Genomic DNA, 25,078 nt, shown 5'->3' with positions numbered 1-25,078 from the left:
TTAAGAAGCGGTAAAAAATTTAACGCACGCTATAAATAGCGCACGTTAAATCGCACTTTAGTGAATCAGGCCCGCTGTGTGTAATTGCCAAGTAGCTTGATAAAAGGTCATATGTGACCTGAAACGTTGCTGCTGTTGTTATTTGCCCAAGAAAATAAAGGCATTTTAACCTAAAAAGACAAGAGGTGCTGTTCCTGTTCTTCTGTACTTGGATATGCCGATGGAAAGTGGCCATTGGGGAACCTGCACTACTTCTAATTAATCACAAAGTTTGGTGCTGACTACTACTCTCTAAGACCAATGAAATGACATCTCTGGCAAGCGCAGGGTCTTTAGTCTTGGCAGGTGAGTGTGTGTTTTGTTGCTTGTGGTAGGTGGGTGGGTTAAATATGTTTAAATGTGAATGGGTGTTTTTTGGTACTGAGGGTGGGCTTGTGTGTTGGTTTTGCAGGTTGAACCCTTAAACTGAAGATAGACCAATGAAATCACATCTCTTGCCAGCGCAGGGTTTTCAGTCTTGGCAGGTGAGTGTGTGTTTACTTGCATGTGGTAGGTTGGGGTTAAATATGTTTAAACGTGAATGAATGTTTTTTGGTACTGAGGGTGGGCTTGTGTGTTGGTTTTGCAGGTTGAACCCTTGAACTGAACATATACCAATGAAATGACATCTCTTGCCAGCGCAGGGTTTCAGTCTTTGCAGGTGAGTGTGTGTTTTTTGTTTCTTTTGGTAGGTAGGGGGGTTAAATATGTTTTAATGGTAATGAGTGTTTTTTTGGTACTGAGGGTGGGTTTGTGTTTTGGTCTTCGTTTTGCAGGTTCAACCCTTAAACTGATCCAAGACCAATGAAATGACAGGGTCTTGACAGCGCAGGGTCTTGAGTCTTGGCAGGTGAGTGTGTGTTTTTTTGCTTGTGGTAGGTGGGGGGGGGGGTTAAATATGTTTAAGTGTAAATGAGTGTTTTTTTGGTACTGAGGGTGGGCTTGTGGTCTTTTGGTCTTCGTTTTGCAGGTTGAACCTTAAACGGAACCAAGACCAATGAAATGAGTCTTGGCAGGTGAGTGTGTATTTAGTTGCTTGTGGTAGGTGGGGGGTTAAATATATTTAAACGTGAATGAATGCTTTTTGGTACTGAGGGTGGGCTTGTGTGTTTGTTGGTCTTGTTTTTGCAGGTTGGACCCAATAAGCAAAAGATGCTTATTGCCAGAGTAGGGTATTTAGTGTGTGTTTTGGTGTTTGTGACATATGGTGGTTACATACGTTTAACCCTTTAAATTGCCATAGAAGTAGAATCTATGTTCTTTTGATAAAACAACTGAAGAGCCACAGATCATAGATTATATGCTCTACAGCACTTCTGCTGAGTAGATTTCCAGCTTATTAAGATCACCCAGTTGCCCAATAGAAAACAGCAGGTACATGAAATTACACACGGTTCATGTTGGTAAGATGCAAGGATTGTGATGATTTTGAGAAATTTCATAAAAATGGTTTTATTTAGCATAGCTTTTCAGTTTGGTAGTTTTCATTAGAAAGGTGTATTTATACATTTTGATTTTGTCAGAATGTATAGGAAAATGTATGGTTCTCTAGGGTCTCCATAATGTCATACTGGGTGCTCAATTTGCAGCAGCCGGAGTGCCAGATGTTAAGATTCATGTGCACTATTTTTATTTGGGTGCTTCTGAACACCACATAGTTTGTAAAATCTATGCACAATGGGCATCAAACTGCTCAGTGGACCCTTGGCTTTGATATTTAGTATATTAACTTTAGTTTTAACTTGGTACCTAATGCTATGTAAGAGATAAGATATTTGAAAGCGAAAGCTTTGTGGCAATATTTTACAATTTTCAAAAGTTTTTCTAGAAATTGCTAATTCAGAAAAGCATTGCTGTTTGTTACTTAGGAGTTGGAAGACACGGTGACACATTTCGGATTTACCAGAAAGTGTACTTTTCAAAGATATATGGATTCCTGGGGTAAACCTAATGTTCCAGGATTTTTGGCTTTGGAATCCAAAGTGTGTTGTATTATGCTGTAATGCTTTGCTGGGAGTTTTTGATCTATAGTCATCTATAAGTCAGACATGAGGCTTTCCTAATCAGTTGAATTTTTGTCAATAAAATAAAATATGTTTCTGGTATAAATCCCTTTATCATAAAAATTTTATTTTGGTAATTAGATCTCTTTCCAGAAGTGGAAATACACACAAACTCAGGCAGATTTAGAAAGCTTAGGTTCTCCTATAAAAATGATATATAATTTTTCTACCTAAACTAAACCCGTCCCCCAGGAAATGCCCCTAAAATCAAAGAGCACAAAATGTTCAAAAAACATGAGGAGTGTTTATGGTACTGTATATCTATTTTTACCTACTGCAATGTTAAGAAACAATGTATAGCAGTAGCCAGCTGATTAATAGTCCTGGGGGGATACAAGGCTTTTACTATATGGTTTGGAGAGTCAGAACCAGTGAACAGAAAGGGATATAGGAAAGTTGTTTTATATTACACGATATTTATCTGTAAAATATTTTTGTTTTTGGCCGGTCATCCCCTTTACTGGACATGTAAACATCTCCTTTAAGTGTGGATTTTATGAAATGATGACCTCAGTGGCCCAGGTTAGAACAGCAGCAAAAGAGGCAATTATCACAGCTGAAAACACCCTAACACAGGCACAACAACAGCACTATAGTATCCCATCTGTAAATACCTATGAAGAGGTGAGGCAAGCAGAAGCAGCCTTAGCCAGGGAATCCACTGTTATAGCTAAAAAAGCCCTACTATACAGCTCCCAACGAATCTTTGATAAAGGGGACAAAAACAGTAAAACACTGGCCTTCCTAGCCAAACAACAGCAACCCTTTACAGCTGTGCCCCGCATTCAATGCGGGCCCGAATAATCTATGATCCTCACTTAATAGCTGAAACATTTGCTAAGTACTATGAAAACCTCTATAACTCCACTATCTAATGTACAATACCCTAGCTGAATAGCTACCTTGACTCCTCAGCAATACCCACAATATTCCCTGCAGAGAGAGCCTGGCTTGACCTACCTAGAACTGTCAATTTGAAAGGGCAATACAATCCCTCCCATCTAATAAAACGCCTGGACTGGACAGGTTATCCTCAGACTGGTATAAATCACTAAACAAAATAATAGCCCCCCCCCCCCGCCTTCTAGAGACCCTCCAAGCAGCCTGGGACTCTCAGTCATCAACCTCCGTCGACTTTTCGCTAGCCTCCAACTCCCACATACCAACAAAGGTTTCAGAGAAAGCCTTCAACTTGGTAGAATGGAACTACCTCTGGGAAGTGCTCCACAGATGTGGCCTGGGCACCAACTTCATCCAATGGGTTAAACTACTCTACAAATCTCCAGTTGCCAAAGTTAGGGTAAACAATTTCATCTCTCCCAATTGGCTCCACTTTGCCAATATTACAGAGAAAGTGTCTCTCTTTGCAGATGACATATTAATATATTTAGAGGACCCCTCAAAATCTCTTTCCACCGTGCTGTTGTCCAAGACTTTGGCTAATACTCAGGACTCCGTATTAAATGGGAAAAATTACAGCTATTTAGCTTTGACCCTACCCCTCACACCCCACCTCCCCAACAGACACAGCTGAAATGGGTTACATCCTTTAAATACCTGGGGATATGGATACACCCAGACCCCCAACTCTCCCTACAACTCAATTTAGACCCTATAATGGACTTCCTGTTACAAGCTCTTGAGACCTGGGCCAAACTACCGCTCACACTTTGGGGAAGAGTGAACATTATCAAGATCATATATGTTCACAACACCCCATTTATAATCCCTTGATCCCTTTTTAAAAAGTTGAAGAAATCATATCTCCATTCATTTGGGCCAACAGCACCCCTCGCATCTCCTGGGAGAGATTAACAGCAAGTATTGAAAATGGAGGCCTGGCCCTGCCGCACTTCTACTTTTACTATTTAGCTTCCCAGATTTACTATATACACTGGTGCCTCGCTCCCAACCTATACAACCCCAACACACACCTCCAAGCATCTATTCTCCACTCAATAGAAGGCCTAAGTACCTACCCATACAGACACCACTCGGATATGACCACTTTACCAAACACCTTACTGACCCCACACAAGGCATGGGCCACAGCCCCGAAAATCCTAAACCACCCATGGCTGCTTCTCTCACCTCAACTCCCACTCTCGGCCAACTCACTTCTACCCCAGCTACAGGAATTAAGACTGCACTTATTGGCTGCAACTGGGTGTTAAAAACCTTGGCGACCTCCCAGTTGGCTCCCAGTTCCCCACACACTAAGACCTGCAAGAAAGAGCCTTGGGCCAACAGGTACAGCTCTTTAGATACTTCCAGCTCAGACACGCCTTTCATGCACAATTCCACACCCTTCCCCCCCATTATAACTATGGTAACCCTAGAGGACATCCTGCTCTCCCCATCTCCAGCCAAACCTTTATCCAGTATGCACCCCTTGTTGACACCAATCCAAGGTTAATATACCAAACACTGTTTTGTATTTTATTGTTAATTGTTGTAAATATAAAAATTTACCTTTTAAAAAAAAAAAAAAAAAAAAAAAGTGGATATTATGAAAGCTTAGCAGAGTAATGTACCTGTTCCCTTTCCTGGCCATATTAGTACCAGGCATTGCTTTTTGTGCTCACTTTTCTAACCCACATCACATAAAAATTAAAAAGTGTGAGTACACTCCTTAATTCAGGGACACCACACCTCACAAACCACCCTATATTAAGTAGTAATTAGGTGGAGTAAGCACTAATTCTTGTTGTGTCTGAAAGTATTGCTCTCCATTTTGCCTCACCCTGCTAGACCAGTCCGTGTCATTTTGCACTCATTCACTCTTATATGGTAAGAACATTTCCTATGTTGCCCTATACGTTTTGGAACCACATTTTTTTATGGGTGATTGTGGCTGTGTTGATTGATGTGTGGATGTATTTAAAGGAGAAGGAAAGTCATTTTGGCATTTTACTGCCAATAGATTTGCCACATTAGTGCCACCTAGAACGCTATATTTATTCTGCAGAAAGCTTTACCATACCTGAGTAAAGAGCCATAGAAGCTTTCTGCAGTCTGTCTGCTGGAGGGCCACAGGTTTGATATGTTTCATGGGAATGCCTGATATATCTCATACTTATTACATAGTCTATGCTGTTTATTGTGCCAAGCGCTCTTCCCCTGCCATGAGTCACAGGGGAAATACCCTCCGCTGGTCACAAAGCTTCAAATAAAGGTCCTTAATGACTATTTTTAGTGACTAAAACAAGCCAAAAAGGGGTGAGCAAGCTATGGAAGAAAGTGATTGTTAAACTTCTCAATTTATGGCCCTGGCATAGGTGTGAAAGAGTTAGGGTTTCTTGTTGAAAAAAAAAGGCTTACACCTTACCTCGTGGCAGGAGCAACCCTGGTCCCTGCCCCTCCTCTGGCAGACACTTTTGGGACATCTAAGTTGAATGGAAACTGTATTTCCTATGGTGGGTAAGGTGACTTGTTTTTGTATCTATCTTGTAAATAAACTTTGATCACTTTTTCACAAATGCATAGTGTTGTTTGAGTCATTGTGTGGTTGGGATGGTCTCATTAAAAGTTAATATTAAGTGGTGTGGATGAGGGATGGAGCAATAGGGCATAACTCAGATATGTGCCCTCTTGCTCTGTAGTGCTCTGTAACTTTCTGTAGTTAAGATCATAGACACAACTCTGGGAGCTTTATGTGAGAGGCAAGACAAGTGCTAGTTCATTGGTTCATTTACAGGAAAGGCTGCCATTTTTAATTTTCTCTTTATATTTGCCCAGTACAGATATTAAGAGTTGACTACAGTATAGGGCTAATTCTCTAAGTCCGTTTTTGTTCTCCTCCAGTATTCCAGTGTAGTTGAGCATAGGATTCAGCTTGCACCATATTCCTCAAAATGGACACAAACTAGCAGAGTAAACCACTGAAAATATGCATAGGCCATGCCCACTTTTAGATACCATACCTACTGATGGTTTGTACATGAAGTGGCCCATTGTGTTACATGGTGCAGTGGCCCAGATCCTCATAACATTAATTGGTACAATGTACCCCAGCATATTATTCAGCAGTGACTCAATTTGGGTCACAGTCAAAGTACTAAATGCTAGAGTTCCCCAGCTACAGAGTTCCCCAGCAATAAACGGTACATTACAGTAGCCCACAGCAGTATGGGGTACAGTGGCCCATAACAATAAAGGGTGCAGTAGCTCACACCAGTAAGGGGCACAGTAGCCCATAGCAATAAGTGGTACAGTGGCACACAAATACTTTTTGTCTGTATTCCTTTGTATTGGTCACACCTTTAAGTCCCTGTATTGTTCACACCTTTTAGTCCCTGCATTGTTCACACCTCAGTCTCAGACTGTAAGTGCCCACATTCTTCACAACTCAGACAGACTGTAGGAGCAGTGCCAGCATTGTGTCTCTTTATGTACTGCTTATGTGTGCCATACTCTGCCTGCCCTACCCTGCCTGTGTGTGCCATACCCTGCCTGCCCTATGCTGCCTGTGTGTGCCATACTCTGCCTGCCCTACCCTGCCTGTTTGTGCCATACTCTGCCTGCCCTACCCTGCCTGTGTGTGCCATACTCTGCCTGCCCTATGCTGCCTGTGTGTACCATACTATGCCTGCCCTATGCTGCCTGTGTGTGTGCCATACTATGCTTGCCCTACCCTGCCTGTGTTTGCCATACTATGCCTGCCCTATGCTTACTGTGTGTGCCATACTCTGCCTGCCCTATGCTGCCTGTGTGTGCCATACTCTGCCTGCCCTATGCTGCCTGTGTGTGCCATACTCTGCCCGACCTATGCTGCCTGTGTGTGCCATACTTTGCCTGCCCTATGCTGCTTGTGTGTGCCATAGTCTGCCTGTCCTATGCTGCCTGTGTGTGCCATACTCTGCCTGCCCTACCCTGCCTGTGTGTGTCATACTCTGCCTGCCCTATGCTCCCTGTGTGTGCCATACTCTGCCTGCCCTATTCTCCCTGTGTGTGCGGCATACTCTGCCTGCCCTATGCTGCCTGTGTGTGCCATACTCTGCCTGCCCTATGCTGCCTGTGTGTGCCATACTCTGCCTGCCCTATGCTCCCTGTGTGTGCGCCATACTCTGCCTGCCCTATGATGCCTGTGTGTACCATACTCTGTCTGCCCTATGCTGCCTGTGTGTGTGCCATACTCTGCCTGCCCTATGCTGCCTGTGTGTGTGCCATACTCTGCCTGCCCTATGATGCCTGTGTGTACCATAGTCTGTCTGCCCTATGCTGCCTGTGTGTGTGCCATACTATGCCTGCCCTACCCTGCCGGTGTGTACTTATGTGCTGGGGAGTGCTGTGCTATCCACAGGGAAAGCATATGGATTTAAAGGTATTAATATAACATAATATCATAACATAATAAACTTATATCATAACATATAACATAATAAACTTCTTTTACATATGAATGAAGGGTGATATTCCTGCAGTGGGTAGCAACCATTTGGGTTTTTGCTGCGCTACCACCATTAATGTGGGTATGCTCTTAAAAGCTCCTGTGGTAACATGGGTGTGGTTTGAAGTGGGTCGAGTTTAAAAAAGGGGAGTGGTCAAAACCGGCTTCCATTATCAGCCCTCCTCCACGCCTAATGCAATCAGACAAAAGTTTTGCAAGAGAAGGGGGGGCAAGAAGATGGTTTTTGGGAGTGCGCTTCAGTTCCCTGTAACTTGGACAGCATTACATGCCAATATTCGCAACATGCAACTCCTTTTGCATGGAAGCATACTGCACCTTGGGCCTCATGAACCAGAGAAGGAGTAGACCAAGGTAACTGTGGCATATTGTGCCAAATATAAAGGCCCCTTTAGTTTTGGGTACCAAAGGTAACAGTGCCATATTTCACCATATTTCCAAAAATATGATTCTGCAACATCAGCGCCATATTGTGCCATATGAAGGTAATTACAATATTGTGTGGGTTGTCTGTGCATTAAACAGATAAATTGTGACAAAAGCTACAATTTCTACTGTCCCATAAGGATTCTCAGCTGCCTAGGCAGGGCCGGCATTGGGGGAATCCTATTTGGAGCTTGGTCAAATGTGGGGGTTTTACTAAAAATCTTAAGAAAATATAATTAACATAACTCAGTCAGACATGCTAGTCAACAATATCAAACTTATAGCCAACCTAAATTCCTAACTCTGTTCGCTGGCCAAATGTTCTGTGCCATACTGCTGTGAAAGAAGTATGTGTTTGTTCTTAAAGGGGTGTATCGGGTGTGGTCATGAAGGCATACAGGGCCCATATCTTCATACAGTCCCTGGGCCATTTTGGCGTAAATGGTAAATACATGACTTCTGCTCTGATAACTTTCATGTCCAAATGTGACGCAGAATAGAAAATCAACAAAATTAGGTGAAGGATTTTTTTATAACAAGAATGTCTTGAAATAACACCGGATATGTTTAAATACTGTCAAATTTAGGTTATTGGGACCTTTGAGGTCAAGTGGTTAAAACGGCACTAAGGAGTTCTGTGTATTTGTAAAACGAGAGAGATGATTATATTTCTGATATTGTGTCTTGGCTTTAGGGGTAAGGTCAGAAATCCAGTATTACCAGTTTGCCATGTGACTGCCTGCTAATGTCATGGTAAAAAGATAACATTCCAATTTCATTTGCAGGGCTTCTCTCCTGAATTTATTGTCTTATTTTTCCACTTCAGTCAACTTTATTCCTGTCTACTAAGAAACTGGGTGTAAAAGAATGGAAAGTGGTGCAGTTGATAAAGACAATTCTCATTTTTTGGGGGGAAAAGGTATGGTTAGCACCAGTGATGCAACTGCCTGGCCCCACTGCAAAACAATCTTCAGAAGGGCCTGGTGCAGAGTAGCAAACCCTGCCCAGCCCCCTGCCCACTCACAAAACGTTGGCCCTTCTGGTGCAGAGAGCATATCATTGTGGCAGCCTCAGGGGGTGTAGGGCTCAGAAACACCCCTGTATATTATCACTGTTTCCGCTTTCATGGGGGACAAATGTCCTAGGACCATACTAATGTATCTTATTCATTAATTATCTGGCAGAAACAGTCCTAGCTCAGTCTATGGCAAAAAGTATAAATATATGAAGGATTAGTGTACTGATCACACAGAGAAATCAAGTGTCTGACTGGGGTGTTTGGGGCCCACCAGGGCTGCCACCTTAGGGCCCCCCCTCCTACCGTAGTCACTTACTTCTTCTCTCTTGTAAAACTTGCAGCCAGCCAATACCCCCCCCCCCACACACACACACACACTTTTGTGCCGCATTGTGTCACAGTCCTCTTACTTGCAGCCTCAATTGGGTGGGGGAGGACCATAAAAATTCTTGATGGGGAGCGAGCCTGGGTCGGAGGGGCCCACCAAGTTTATTCAGAGTTTCCTGCCAGCCCAGTTCGACCCTGGCTTGAGAGGCCTTTATCTAATTTAACTATGAATAAGAAAGCGCTAATAATTTAGACTGAGGCAGTACAAACAAACCACCAAACCAAAATACATACAGTAAATCTACAATATCCATTGTTGGTTTATTGAGGTGGGGCACTGAATTTAGGGATCAGGCCTGGCTTGCAGTCGGCATTCTAATTCGTCCGACACCAGTTCATTTGGGTCGGGGCTCTGTGCAGCTCTGGTTCTTCCACTAGCATCTAGCAAACCCATTCTGTATGAAACTTGCATTTTGTTAGACGGCATTACGAAATACAAAAGAGTATTTCACAAGAGCAGGGTTGTAAAAGTCAACGTAAAAGACAATGTAGCTTTACGTTTTGCATCCACTGCAACCAGCCCTCACTCAAACCAGGATAAGAGATGCAGATCTTAATTTCTTCTCCATCAAACTTTATTGTCAGCATTGCAGCTAGAGTTCTCCTGACATGCAAAACCCAGACATTTATGTTAGACTTCCAGATGGTGAAACATAATTTATACGCCTAGAGCAGGAGTTAGCACTGATCCAGAGTCCAGTAGCAGTGACCTAATGGACTCCACATCACCCATTTTTTGGGAAGACCACAAAGGCCGTGGTCGAGGGCTGAAGGATACTGGGGGCAGTCTGTGCCCAGTATTGCCAGTTAAGTACGGTAGCTGGGGTGCAAGCTATGGAGGGATGGTGGCAAGGTGTGAGTGCAGAATGTAAGCGGTTGGTGGTGTAAGTCGGAAGAGGTGGGGTCCTAGGTGTGCCACACCATCCGCCCTGGTAATACTACTTTCTTTTGCACATTATTCACTTTGTTAAAATATGTGTTGCCTATTTACTTTTTTTCATTTGAAGGCTGAAATTCAGCAATTTTGTCCCACTGTTTAAGTTTCTTATCTGGTTGAGATGACAATAAAAAATAATCTAAATCAAAGAATTCAGTGTCGTTTCGCTAAACTGCCACTGCAAAGTAATGATCTGCAACAAAAAATATCACCATCAATGACAGTGCAAATATATTACCTTGTTATTGCATAAATGCTTTGTAAACTGTTTTGCAAGTGTAGTGCCAAAATTATCCCTTGGGCATGCCAATACCTCCACATTTATCATCACCAGGAGAGGGGATTAAAATGTCACATAATTGTCTAATGGGTAAAATGGGATATCAGTGTTTAACAACAGTATCCATTAAATGATAACTATATATAAAAGTATTACTAGCGTTTTCATTTGTAAAAATTAATACACAATGACAATAACGGAAAACCTATATTAATTGATTGAAATAAATGTGATAATGTTATGTTCATAAATTGATAATCACAACTTTATTGATTAACCATATTGATAATTTATTTAGACTATTAGTTATTATTATATTATTAAATATGTGCCATTGTACCTGGGGTGATGAGCTAGCTGCAGGAATATGCAAACTTTGGCCATGTAAGTGTTGCAGATCTACAGTCTTCAGAAGCATCACTGACAGCTTCTACTCAAGAAAGACAAACTATGAGCAATAAAAGGTGGTATTTTTAATAGTTAGGAGAGTGCAGTGAAGGAACTAACTCCTCAGTAAAGCTGGCCATACATGTTCTGATTTTAGTCTTCTTCCAAACGGGTATTGATCGTACGTTGAAATGCAATGATCTAAAACTAACATTCAGACTAAAAATGTAGGATAAAAATAACACATTGGAGGATGTTTTGAACATGAATAGTTCTCAGACACCAATCGTACGAAAGTGACTTCAATCGTAGGTCCCCCAAGGATATGTCACATACGTAATAGATGCACAGATTTTATCGTTATCCGGGCAAAATTTTTTAACCTGTCCAATCGACTAAACAACCGATTGCCATGGTACGAAAATTATCGGGACAATAATTCGGAGCCCACACACGGTCCAAAAATCGCACAAAACTACAACCAATTTATGTAAGTGCCTGTGTGGCCACAAGAGCTTTCTGGCCTTTCTGTCCCTTGTGTGAGACTGGCTGGTGTGGGTGCAACTTCAGACCACATGACAGAGGTGATGTCTGACCACTGCTCAATCAATCAGCTTGAAATACACTCTAGCTCATAGTATCACTGATCATGTTGTTTTAATAACAGAATTTTTTTATTTTTTAAGGATCACTGATGTCAAAAAAGTGAAAATATCTGTTAACATTTAAAGTTTGTGTATACTGATCTACACAGCATTCTGGGGCTGCTGCCACCACTACCTTGTGTGCTCTGCATTTACCTTTTTGGCATCTAAGCTGATCAAGGGGTGGTAGCATCTATAAAAGCCTAATTTCCCTTTTAAAACCGGAAAGTCGGTTCTTTGCCATCCCTGGTAACTGGCCTCTCTCTGCCACCAATAAATTTACCATTTCTTGGCAAAAAATGTCCTATTTTATTTAAGATAGGTTTCGATCTATAGTTCTGTGACATTTACTTTCCTGTGTAATAATGTAACACATTGCATTCTACAAAACTTATCTGTTATGTGAGGTATAAATCTGTGCCTTTTTTACTATTGCAGCTTGAATGGCTGCCCCCATGGCTACACAGCAGCTTGTTTATATCAATTATAATAGTGTTTCTGAAGCAAACAACTTATACCAAGTAGGGCAACAGTACAATGTATTTTAATTACTGTAAAACACTTTCATTTTTTATGGTCACTATTTAGTGTTTTTATATCTTTGTTGGGGATTTGTCAAATCTTTTATTTTTGGAGGTGTCCAGATGCCAAACTTTCTACAAAGGATTCATTGGAATGTACATTTGAATCAGAATCCTAACTTGCATATTCAGATTTGAGCAAATCTGAATATCTGTGGAAATATATTGCCTTTAGCAATAAAAAAGATGTCACCAAGAAGTCACAATCTGGTTATCTAAGCAGAAAAAAGCAAAAACCTATCCCCTGGATGCAGGGACCTGAGGATTATACATGGGATCCATTTCATGTAGGTGCTTTTTATTGCAATGTTCTCTAGCACTGCACACAGTGCACATATATGATACATATACTGTATATCATTAAACATAGCATTGCACACATATGATACATACAAGGGTTTATTTATATTGTTTCTTACCACCACCCCCCCCACACACACACTATACCCACCTTGTGTTTTCCCTCGCTATATTGGTTAGATGGGGAATAAACGTACAATAAATTTGTATTTGTACATTCTTAGACATGTATTTGCTTGAGATCACTCCCAGACAATAGCTTTCCTCCAATCCGTAGTTACCATACCAAATGAAAAGTGAGTCTGAGAATATCAGAAACAGAGGCCACTGTAAAACTAAACCTGCACCTTTTTACAATTAACATACTTAAAAAACGTTTTGGGGTTAGTTTTAGCTTCTGCCACAATGCGCTCCTCATTTGGTAGAAACTTTTTTTCGCATTTTTGCCCCCCAAATGATGCTGCCCATATGGTAGATGTGTCCCTGGGTGTCTGTACACCATGTTTGAGTGGGTAGTGGCTAATAATTGCTATGCATGCCATAACCTTAAAGGCCTGTCCTCTACACATTTAAATGTAACTCTTTAGTGTGTGATTACAATGTAGTTGTAGTTGCACTACCCTGTAAGTCATTTGAACAATAATATAAGAAGACAAGTGGAAATTCTATTGGCTATCATGTACCATATACAGCATATTCTCTGCCAGACACCCAGGGCAGGAATCTGTAATACGGTACTGGGTCCTTCAGCTAACCATTAGATAGATTTGTAGAACAGATCTACACAGAAGATACCATGGATGACTGGCAGAACATATGACATTGAGAGATCATAGTGGTTTGATGAATGATCTTTCAACACATACTCAGAGATCTAAAGATAGAAATAAAGATATAGTTACATCTGTAACAAGTTGTGGTTTGGAAGGTGAAGCAAACAAGTGACAGTTTGACAATCATAATCAAGACAAATCTTACAACACAGAATAATTTGTACTGCCAGAAATGCCGATTTTTTTTTTATTACTTGCATCCTATGAAATCCAGAATGAAGGCTGTATGCTCACAATCAATGGTAGGACTGCAAGATACAATAAAAATGTTTTTTTACATTAACATAAGTCAGTGACTCTATTAGTGAATTGGTTTCTGTCCCTAAAATTACCTGCTATTAACACTGAGGTTTTAAACTGAAACATAGTTATGGCTAATTCAGTAATTAGCCATATAAACCAGTTTGTTACCTGCTTTTGTTATTCTAGCAGCTATTGGATGATATCAGTTTGTTGGCCACCATGTCAGGGTTCCTTAAAGGAGAAGGAAAGTCATTTTGGCATTTTACTTCAAATAGATTTGCCACATTAGTGCCACCTAGAATGTTATATTTATTCTGCAGAAACCATTAACATACCTGAGTAAACAGCTTTAGGGCTCTGGTACACGGGGAAATTAGTCGCCCGCGGCAAAACTCCCTGCTCGCGGGCGACTAATCTCCCCGAGTTGCCTTCCCCCTGCCATCCCACCGGCGCGATTTTGCGCAAATCGCCGAAAAAGACTTGCGAGGCTTTTTCGGTGATTTCCCGAAATTGCCCCGCCGCCGACTTACATGTTCGCCGGTGGGATGGCAGGGGGAAGGCAACTCGGGGAGATTAGTCGCCCGCGAGCAGGGAGTTTTGCCGCGGCCGACTAATCTCCCCGTGTACCAGAGCCCTTAGAAGCTTTCTCCTTTTGCTTAAGATAGCGGCTGCCATTTTAGGCAGCTTCCTTCCTGCAGTCTCCTCCAGCTAGAAACTTCCTGCAGTCTCTAGCTGAGATCACACATTCCTAAGGGGGGGGGGAGTTTTTAGCATTCTGGTGGGAGGGGGAGCAGGAGAGGGGAGAGAACTGCGCAGCCTCTGGCCCCGGAAATTAAAGGAGAAGGAAAGGCAAAGTCACTTGGGGGTGCCAAAATGTTAGGCACCCCCAAGTGACTTTAATCGCTTACCTTGTACTCCGGGCTGGTGCCCCTGTTAGGAGAAAACAGCACCAGCCCGGGGTACCTGGAGCGAGCGCTTCCTCCTTCCTACTTGTGCTGCTGCTGATTGTCCGGGACAGGCGCATGCGCAGTAGAGTGAATAGCCGACTTCACTGTTAAAGTTCGGCTTTTCACTCTACTGCGCATGTGCGCGCATCGATACAGGAAGGAGGAAGCGCTGGCAGCTACCCCGGGCTGGTGCTGTTCTCTCCTATAAGAGGCACCAGCCCGGGGTAAAAGGTAGGCTATTTAAGTCACTTGGGGGTGCCTAACATTTTGGCACCCCCAAGTAACTTTGACTTTCCTTCTCCTTTAAGGCTGTTTGTGAGAGAGGAAGTCAGACACTGGAACATCATGTTTACAAAAAAGAGACAAGAAATCCTGTGTTTCTTTTGATAGAGTGCAGCTTTACATTAAATGCTTATGGCTTACAGACCTTTCTGATAAAGCTTACTTAGTTTTTACCTTTCCTTCTCCTTTAAGTTACGAGTCTGCTTTCATAGGTACAGCCCCTTCTGATTTTCTTTTAAAAATGGATGGTTCCACTACACTTTGTATAATATGATGTTGGGAAACACCCCTACAGTTATTAAATGGAGAGAGGACTCTTCCAAGTTGTGCACACACAAATGCATGCTGTTGTTTTAGTCATCAGCGATATGTGGTTGTCCATTTAGACCTAATAGGGCTTTATTTGTATCCAATGCACATCACTGTCATTCCTGCTGGTCTGTCTATGTTCTCTGCCTCTTGGGGAGACCAAAGCCTTAGCACCTGCATGTTTCTTCTAGACGTGAGCTGGGTGGGGCAGCCATATATCAGGAATTTCTCTCTGAATATAATCGGCACAGTAAATTGTCTAACTTTATAGTTATGAGACATCATTATGAGGGCGCTTCAAATGGGTGGAGTGCTAATACCAAATGAAAGTTGGCCAACCCTTTCAGTAATATGGCTTTGGCATGCACACCCAAAACTGCATTTAAAGTGCCACTCATTAGGCCAAAATAGCAAAGGAAATAAAGACATTAGGATACACCTGCATTTACACATTCATTCATTAAGTCATTCAGTACACATTACCTGCAAATTAACACAGTTATATTTCAGTTCCACAGTATGTTAAGGTTTCCATACATATTAGGCTCTGTTTCCAAAAGTGTTGACAGCTGCTGCATGCTCTGTAGTTGTATGCATTTAGCCTCACAGCCATGCATGTATAAAAGTTAGTCATACATTAAAAGGTTGCCCAACACATGGATCTTTGCAGATTTGGCTACCCATGTGAGGATAAGCCCATTGGTATAGGACAACATCAATGGGCACTGAGGTCCTAAGCCAGTGATCCCCAACCAGTGGCTCCCGAGCAACATGTTGCTCCCCAATCCCTTGGATGTTGCTCCCAGGGGCCTCAAAGTAGGTGCTTATTTTTGAATTCCTCGCTTGGGGGCAAGTTTGGTGGCATAAAACCCAGTGTAAAGTCAAACAGAGCCTTCAATAGGCTACCAGTCCACATAGGGGCTACCAAATAGCCAATTATAGCTCTTATTTGCACCCCCAGAAACTTTTTCCATGCTTGTGATGCTCCCCAACAATTTTTCCTCATTTGAATGTGGCTCACGAGTATAAAAGGTTGGGGATCCCTGTCCTAACCCAATGGAGATTTTTCAACCTCCCTTCCAATAAGTTACTCTGGAGTGGCCTGTAACTACAATGCAGAGCTATACCCATAGGAGCAGGCACCAGTGCTGAATGCATTAAAGGGGCAGTTAATCCATAAATTAACTTTTTTAACTTTTAAATTAACTGTTGCTGAAAAACCAAATTCGAGAGCTGCTGAACAAAAAGCCAAATAACTGAAAAACCCTGCATTCAGGGTTGGCGTCTACTCACAGACTTGAAGAGCAACATTGACTGTGCGAAGCACCAATATCCAGGCCAAAAAGTGGGGCACCATGGCACAGTTTAAGAGGGAGCAAATTCCTTGACAAGTTGATGTGAACTAACAGTAAAACATTAAAATCTAATGATTTTACTGGGATAAACATGCAAAATAAAGAGAACTGGAAACGTCCCCTGCACAAGGAAATGCATTTAGGCCTATGGCACACACAGTGTAAAAGGTATTTAGCAATCTTAGGTGTTTTGACTGCAGATTATTCTGTTTGGAAGATTTTTTAAAGAATGCTCACTAAAAGAATTATACTTTGGGCAAAATGAGTATAATCAGAATGTCTGCCATCAGCTCAAATACAGCAACTGCTATAAAAATATGTTTGCTTTTTTAAATGTTTCTAGGTACATTCCAAATTAAGTCATTTTATTAATAAAAAAAATTATAGGCATTATAGGGCTGTGCATGTCTTACATATAATACCTGTATATGGCTGCGTTTCTTACAACCGGTTATTACAATTAAAGAGAATTAATTGGCTATCATGCTCTCTTATTTCTTTACCAAAGTGAGTACAGTTAGACTGTGTATCCTATTAAGTCATCCACTTTATTTAATGGATTAGGTCAGTGCTGTCCAACTGGCGGCCCGCGGGCCGCATGCGGCCCGCGACCCCCCTCTGTGTGGCCCCCCACCTGTCTGGCTGCTTTGATGGCTTACCTTTGTGTAAGCTTTAAATGGTATCAGTACTGTGATTAACTGCCCCCCTGCATGGTTCTCACCTCAGATTCAGGCTGTAATCCCCCTGTATTGTTTAAATATGTAATCCCCTGTGTTTTTCACACCTTTTAATCTCTGCATTGTTCAACCCCTGCAGTTTTCACACCTCAGGCCCAGGCTGTAATCACCCCCATTGTTCCCCTGTTCACACCTCAGGAGCAGTAGAAACCCACAAATAATCCCTGCACACTACAAAAAGAACATATACTGAGGTGGTACTGCAATTAAAAAGTTTTTTAATATATAGTTATTGTGCAGACTGTAGGAGCAGTGCCAGCACTGTGTCACTGTAGGCTGCCTGTGTGTGCCATATACACAGGCAGCATAGGGCAAGCAGAGTATGGCACACACAGGCAGGGTAGGGAAGGCAGAGTATGGCAAACACAGGCAGGGTAGGGCAGGCAGAGTATGGCAAACACAGGCAGGGTAGGGAAGGCAGAGTATGGCAAACACAGGCAGGGTAGGGAAGGCAGAGTATGGCACACACAGGCAGGGTAGGGCAGGCAGAGTATGGCACACACAGGCCAAGTTTGGCACAAACCAGCCAAGAATGGCACACACAGTGAAAGTATGGCACACGCAGGCAGGGTAGGGAAGGCAGAGTATGGCACACACAGGCAGAGTAGGGCAAGCAGAGTATGGCACACACAGGCCAAGTATGGCACAAACCAGCCAAGAATGGCACACACAGTGAAAGTATGGCACACAGGCAGGGTAGGGCAGGCAGAGTATGGCACACACAAAGGCAGGGTAGGACAGGCAGAGTATGGCACACAGGCAGGGTAGGGCAGGCAGAGTATGGCAGGTTTTTGCTGTACTACAACCATTAATATGGGTATGGTCATGTGATAACATGGGTGTGGTTTCAAGTGGGTGCGGTTTCAAAAAGGGGAGTGGTCAAAACTGGCTTCCATTATCGGCCCTCCACCACGTAGGTCGGAAAAATTCCGGCCCTCGGTACAACAGAAGTTGGACAGCACTGGATTAGGTGATGCATCTAGCTCTTTCATGAAATGCTACTTGACACGGTTCTTTACGGATAATCTTTCTTTTCCATGCAGCAAAGTCAGCCACTAATGACTTTAAAAGGCACATATATCCCACAGTGTAACTACAGGTATGGGACCCATTATCCAGAATGCTCGGAACCTGGGGTTTTCCGGATAAGGGGTCTTTCCGTTATTTGGATCTCCTATCTTAAGTCTGTGAAAAAAATTATTTAAACAGTAATTAAACCCAATAGGATTATTTTGGCTCCAATAAGCATTAATAATATCTTAGTTGGGATCAAGTACAAGGTACTGTTTTATTATTACAGAGAAAAAGGAAAACATTTTTACAAATGTGAATTATTTAATTAAAATGGAGTCTATGGGAGATGACCTTTCCATAATTCAGAACTTTCTGGATAAGGGGTCCGATACCTGTATATGATATCCAGCACAATAGAAGAATCATTTGAGACCCCCAAAAACCTTAGGAACACGACTTGATTCAGAAATATATGTTGATACTAACAGCAGGCCCTCTGGCATTTGCAGGAATCCACAGATTGCCCAATGAGGGTCTAGCACCCATTGGACAGCAATGTGGTCTGCTTTCTATGTTATTATGCACTTTCTTATGTCAATCAGACTCAGAATATGTACACCCTCTTGTTTTCTTGGTATAAGGCACTGACACCTCTGACCAATAAGCAATGTGCATCCAAGGTCCAGTCATGCAAAATACTTTACGTTTTGCAAATTAATTGGTACAGATTGACCATTCAGGCTGTGCCTAGAACAGGCCTGGACAGCTATTCAAAGTAGGCCCTGGCATTAAAAGCATGCAGAGGCCCAAACAGCACCCCTAACAGCCACTAAATATTGACTGTCTATGCTCCAGTCCGGGCCTGGCGTAGAACCATTCTCTCATATTGGTGATCCAACCAAACAACTGGGTTGCTGGTTGGATTACCAGTGTGGTGGGCCAAATATAATTGATTGAACGTTCATCCCGTTATTTTAAACCAACAATTGAATATAATTCTTGACTAACTGAATTATCCACATGGCCCAATCAATATCTGGAGTCAGGGAGCTAATAGAAATGTCTACAGCATCATCATTATAGAGGAACAGAAAAGCAGGAAATAATCACAAAATGTTTATTTCAGCCATACAGAGTTAAGTAAGTTAAATATGTATTACTGTTTTAAGCAGTACTGCTGGCTGTAGTGCCTTACCTGGCTGGATTAGAAAAATATGTTTTTCCCCTCAGATTTTATACAGATAGATTCTAAAAAAAGTGTTTTTTTCTTTTAAAATTGTGTAATCTATTAATGATATATGTAAAGGGCGATTTAATGTCTCAGTTAAACAGATGACACAATGGCAGTATGTAATGACAATACGTAATTGTGCCACACCAAAGTGTTTCCCTTCTTGCCAAGCAAAGGATCAGCCCAGGGAGTGGTATAAATACCTGGGAACTACACCATATAAGCAGTGATACAGACAAAGACAGCACAATTAACCCTTTAGCTTCAGGTGAAAGCAATGCAGGCTTTGTGAGAGATCCACCCATCCCTGCCTACAGGGAATAGGCTAAATATAGCTTCATTATGGTTTATTCACAGTTAATTAGCTGGGTGGGAACATAAGGAAGGTGTTTGCTGATGCCCTGGTATGTCAGCATCTTGGTGGAAAATGCCAGTAAAACAAGCTCACATGCCATGATGTAGTGAAAAATGCAAAAATACAGAAACCGCATGTGAATGAATAAACCACTCTTGCCTAGGTGCTCTTAATAAATTCATTATGGGGTCCAATGATCCCTACATAAACTGCACTACTGGAGAAGTCATGAAAGTTGAATGTTGCAACATAAATGGTTGCCTATCCCTGTAACAGACACAATTTGTGTGGTGTGGTTAGGGACATGTAAGTGGGAGAATACAAATATTTGTTTGCTAGGTAATATTAGAAATTATTAGAGATTTGGCCTGGGGCATACACAGCATTTGACATCCTCAGAGATGATGTCAGGTGCAGATCTGTCGGGAAAACCATATATATATGCCAAAGGCCTTATAGTCATTTACATCCACACAAGCGTTAAAGGAACAATTAAACCAAGTAAAATATAATGTATTGTTGCCTACACTGGTAAAAGTTGTGTGTTTGCTTATGAAATGCTACTATAGTTTATATAAACAAAGTTGCTGTGTAGCCATAGGGGCAGCTATTCAAACTGGAATATCTATTACTCAATGGATAATATGGAGGCTTAAGGAACAGTAACACCAGTGTAACTACTCTGCGCTGAATAACAAGCCCTAACCAGCCCACTTGTCCTCACTATACGCGTCCCCTGGCCCACTTGTGAATAAATCCCTGCTTCCTGCCAGGGCCACTTTACTAAATGGGCAAAAGGGGTATCTGCCCAGGGCCCACCGGGCCAGTATGTCTTTTTTTTTCTTCCCTCATAGACATGCCCCCCTCACTGCCACCACTGCCCTCCTAACCCCAGCAGTGTCTCTTTTCGTTCTGAGAAAATCCAAGATGGCTGGGCATACACTGTGGAATTCATGGCCATATTGGATTTTTTCACTGGCTTTTAATTGGCAGAGAAGGAAAGGAAGAAAAGAAGAAAACTTTGCTACTGATGTTCTGCTTCTGCAAGTGTAGGTAATGTTTTCAATCTATCTGATCTTCCCAGGATGTGTGGATATAATAAAGTGCTTATTGGCTAATTTTCAGTGATCTAACTGGCATGTATAGAGTTAAATGGAATGCTTATTGGCCATTTTCAATGATCTTTCTAGGGTGTGGATTTATTTAAGTGCTTATTGCCCATTATTTAGTGATCGTACTTGATTGGGGACTGGGATTGATGGAGTGCTCATTGGCCATTTCTACATTTTCTGTAGTAATTATACTGGCATATTAGGGGTTAATATGCTAAAAATAAGCCCTGTATTATATAAATATTATATTTTTTGCTTGTTTGTTTTTGTTTTACTCATTACATTACATGTAATGTATATGACCCTTCCAATCCCTTTATTTTATTTAAGGGAACAATTCAGTATAATGAGCACTTTATTATCTCCACACATCCTGGGAAGATCAGATAGATTGAAAACATTACCTACACTTGCAGAAGCAGAACATCAGTAGCAAAGTTTTCTTCTTTTCTTCCTATACAGTAGATAGACTGTGCAATACAAAATATTTCTATTAGTTAGGCAAAAATTTAATCTATAAAAGCTGGAGTAAGCAGATGTCTAACTCTCTAACCTCTTAGTGACTTTAGGGGGAGCACATGGGATATAACTCTGACTGCTAACAGCTTAGAGAGCTGTAAAGCACAAAGTAGTGCTCTGGCCATTATGTTAGACATCTGCTCACTCCAGCCTTTATAGATTACATTTCTGCCTAACTAACTATATTGAAAACATTTTTTATTTTACCCAGTTTCATTTTTACACTAAACTGCTGCCTGCCCCAGGTACCTTAGTCTGACACTGATCAATTTATACATGCCACCCTTTATGACAGCTCTAAACAATCAGAATCCCTTTATTATTTCTCTTTGACAGGCCTCACTATCCATTAATTGTACCTAATCTTTTGTAAGTACTGCTGGCTGCAGGTTGTGTGTTTTCTAAATTGACAACTTGTTTCCCCTCTCTCTGCTCTGTCAGTAAAGCATAATACATTCACAACAAGCCTTCAGAGCATCTCAAGCTTGAGAGAGGAGCTGGAATGTTCCAAAAGCTTGCTAGGATTATTATCTTACCCACAAAGATGAATCAGTTTGACATCACTTTTAATATGTTTAATTACACAACCGTAACCCTTTAAATGACTGATTGGCTAATATAACACTGCAGCTTCACCTGGAAGTGCAGCCAAATGATTGCTAACCTTAAGGAAGGCTACAGCACTATTTTTTTATTAAGGGTACACTATGTGGTACTATTTACACTTTCATTCCTACCCATCATGCAATGGGAAACAGGTGACTGCCAGGCAATGTTATCAGTTAAAGATATGCTTTGTCCTGTTTCATAAGGATACAATGTTAATTATATATCCTGATATAATGGTTCACATATAGTTACATAGTTACATAGGGTTGAAAAAAGACCATTGTCCATCAAGTTCAACCCATTCGAGTAAACCCAGCACACAACCTATACTAACCAATCTATACACTCACATACATAAACTATATATATACAACCAGTAATACTAACTGTAGATATTAGTATCACAATAGCCTTGGATATTCTGCTTGTTCAAAAACTCATCCAGGCCCCTCTTAAAGGCATTAACAGAGTCTGCCATTACCACATCACTAGGAAGGGCATTCCCCAACCTCACTGCCCTCACCGTGAAAAACCACCTACGCTGCTTCAAATGGAAGCTCTGTTCCTCTAATCTATAGGGGTGACCTCTGGTGCGCTGATTGTTTTTATGGGAAAAAAGAACATCCCCCAACTGCCTATAATCCCCTCTAATGTACTTGTACAGAGTAATCATGTCCCCTCGCAAGCGCCTCTTTTCCAGAGAAAACAACCCCAACCTCGACAGTCTAACCTCATAGCTTAAATCTTCCATCCCCTTTACCAGTTTAGTTGCACGTCTCTGCACTCTCTCCAGCTCATTAATATCCTTCTTAAGAACTGGAGCCCAAAACTGCACCGCATACTCAAGGTGAGGCCTTACCAGGGACCTATAAAGCGGCAAAAATATGTCCTCATCCCTTGAGTCAATGCCCTTTTTTATACAAGACAGCACTTTATTTGCTGTAGTAGCCACAGAATGACACTCCCTGGAATTAGACAACTTGTGATCTACAAAAACCCCTAGATCCTTCTCCATTAAGGATGCCCCCAACACACTACCATTCAGTAGATAGTTCGCGTTTATATTATTCCTACCAAAGTGCATAACTTTGCACTTGTCAACATTGAACCTCATTTTCCAGTTTGCTGCCCAGTTTTCCAATTTTGTCAAATCGCTCTGCAAAGCGGCAGCATCCTGCATGGAACTTATAGTTTTGCACAATTTAGTGTCATCAGCAAAAATAGAAACAGTACTCTCTATGCCCACCTCCAGGTCATTAATAAACAAGTTAAAAAGCAAAGGACCAAGGACTGACCCCTGCTGTACTTCACTAACCACACTGGCCCAATTAGAAAATGTTCCATTTACCACCACTCTTTGTACTCTATCCTTCAGCCAGTTTTCTATCCAATTACAAATATTATGTTCTAGGCCAATATTCCTCAATTTGATCATTAACCTTCTGTGAGGTACTGTATCAAACGCTTTAGCAAAATCTAAGTAGATGACATCAACTGCCATTCCAGCATCAAGGTTCCTGCTCACCTCCTCATAAAAGGCAACTAAATTAGTCTGGCAAGATCTGTTACGCATAAAACCATGCTGGCACAAACTAATAGTATTGTGAACTGCAATGTATTCAACTATCCTATCCCTTATTACCCCTTCCAGAAGCTTTCCTACTACTGATGTCAGACTAACAGGCCTATAGTTTTCAGGCTGAGAACGAGATCCCTTTTTAAATAACGGCACCACATTAGCAATCCGCCAGTCTCTCGGCACCATGCCAAACCTCAACGAATCCTGAAAAATTATGTGAAGAGGCTTGGCAATCACAGCGCTCAGCTCATTTAATACCCTGGGATGAATCCCATCCGGTCCTGGACCTTTGTTTACCTTTACATGTTCAAGTCTCTTTTGAATTTCCTCCTGAGTGACCCACGCGTCAGTAGCTAAATTACTAGCACTGGGTATATTAAAAGGGAAGCCTTCATTATCTGGCTCCTCAGATGTATAGACAGATGAAAAATAAGAGTTCAAAATTTCTGCTTTTTCCCCGTTCTCATCAACCAACGTACCCCCCCGTGATAATAAAGTTCCCACCCCTTCTTGCTTCATTTTTTTACTATTCACATAATTAAAAAATAATTTTGGATTCTTTTTACTCCTAGCTGCAATATCCCTTTCCATCTCTATTTTAGCTTGCCTGATAGCTTTTTTGCATGCTTTATTTGCTTCCTTGTACCTGATGAAAGTTTCTGCTGTCCCAGCTAACTTGAATGCTTTAAAAGCACGTTTTTTATTACCAACCTCGACCTTAACTCTTTTATTCAGCCATAAAGGTTTTGCTTTGCGATGCCTCTCCTTGCTTACAAGGGGAATATACTGTTGTGTATACTTGCAAAGCAATGTTTTAAAGATGTTCCATTTTCCTTCTGTGTCTAACCCCATGAAAAGCCTTTCCCAGTTGACACATTGCAGAGATGCCCTTAAACTGGCAAAGTCTGCACGTCTAAAATTGAGCGTTTTAGTTACTCCCTTATAGAGCTGTCTCTGTAGCATTATGTCAAAGGAGACCATGTTGTGATCACTGTTCCCCAAATGCTCACCCACACAAATGTTAGAGATAAGTTCAGTATTATTAGATATTACCAGGTCCAAAATAGACTCATTCCGAGTAGGTTCTTGAACCACCTGAAATAAAAAGTTGTCATTTAGCATATTTACAAACCTACTAGGTTTTTCTGACACCCCATTACTCCAGTCAATGTCCGGATAATTAAAGTCCCCCATAATAACAACTTGACCCAATTTTGAAGCCTCCTCCATTTGCAAAAGTAGCTGGGACTCATCCCCCTCATCTATACGGGGTGGTTTATAGCATACACCAATGATCATTTTCTTTGTGACCTTCAGCCCTACTGAAATTTCTACCCAAAGAGATTCAACGTTTTCATTTGTAATGTCTTTATTACATGGCTTTAAATCTGACTTTACATAAAGACAAACCCCTCCACCCTTTTTAATCCCTCTGTCCCTCCTAAAAAGCGTATACCCATTTAAATTCACAGCCCAGTCGCATT

General features: G+C 41.6%; 1 protein-coding gene across 2 annotated transcripts in view; it reads left to right on the top strand.

The window, feature by feature from the left end:
- Positions 1 to 248: 248 nt before the first annotated feature.
- Positions 249 to 25,078, top strand: part of lgalsl (lectin, galactoside-binding-like) — a 49,299-nt gene continuing 24,469 nt past the window's right edge. The window contains exons 1-2 of one of the 2 annotated variants that reach the window (XM_031901614.1): positions 249 to 345; positions 629 to 700. In XM_031901614.1, the coding sequence (XP_031757474.1) occupies positions 662 to 700 (39 nt within the window). In that variant the 5' untranslated portion in view covers positions 249 to 345; positions 629 to 661. Of the gene's footprint in view, positions 346 to 628; positions 701 to 25,078 lie in introns of those variants that run through there. The other variant, XM_031901615.1, reaches the window with a different exon arrangement.

Source organism: Xenopus tropicalis, chromosome 5, assembly GCF_000004195.4.
Source record: "Xenopus tropicalis strain Nigerian chromosome 5, UCB_Xtro_10.0, whole genome shotgun sequence".
Classification (NCBI taxonomy): domain Eukaryota; kingdom Metazoa; phylum Chordata; class Amphibia; order Anura; family Pipidae; genus Xenopus; species Xenopus tropicalis.
The sequence above is the reverse complement of the archived record's forward strand: the minus strand, read 5'-3'. Positions and strand labels throughout refer to the sequence as shown.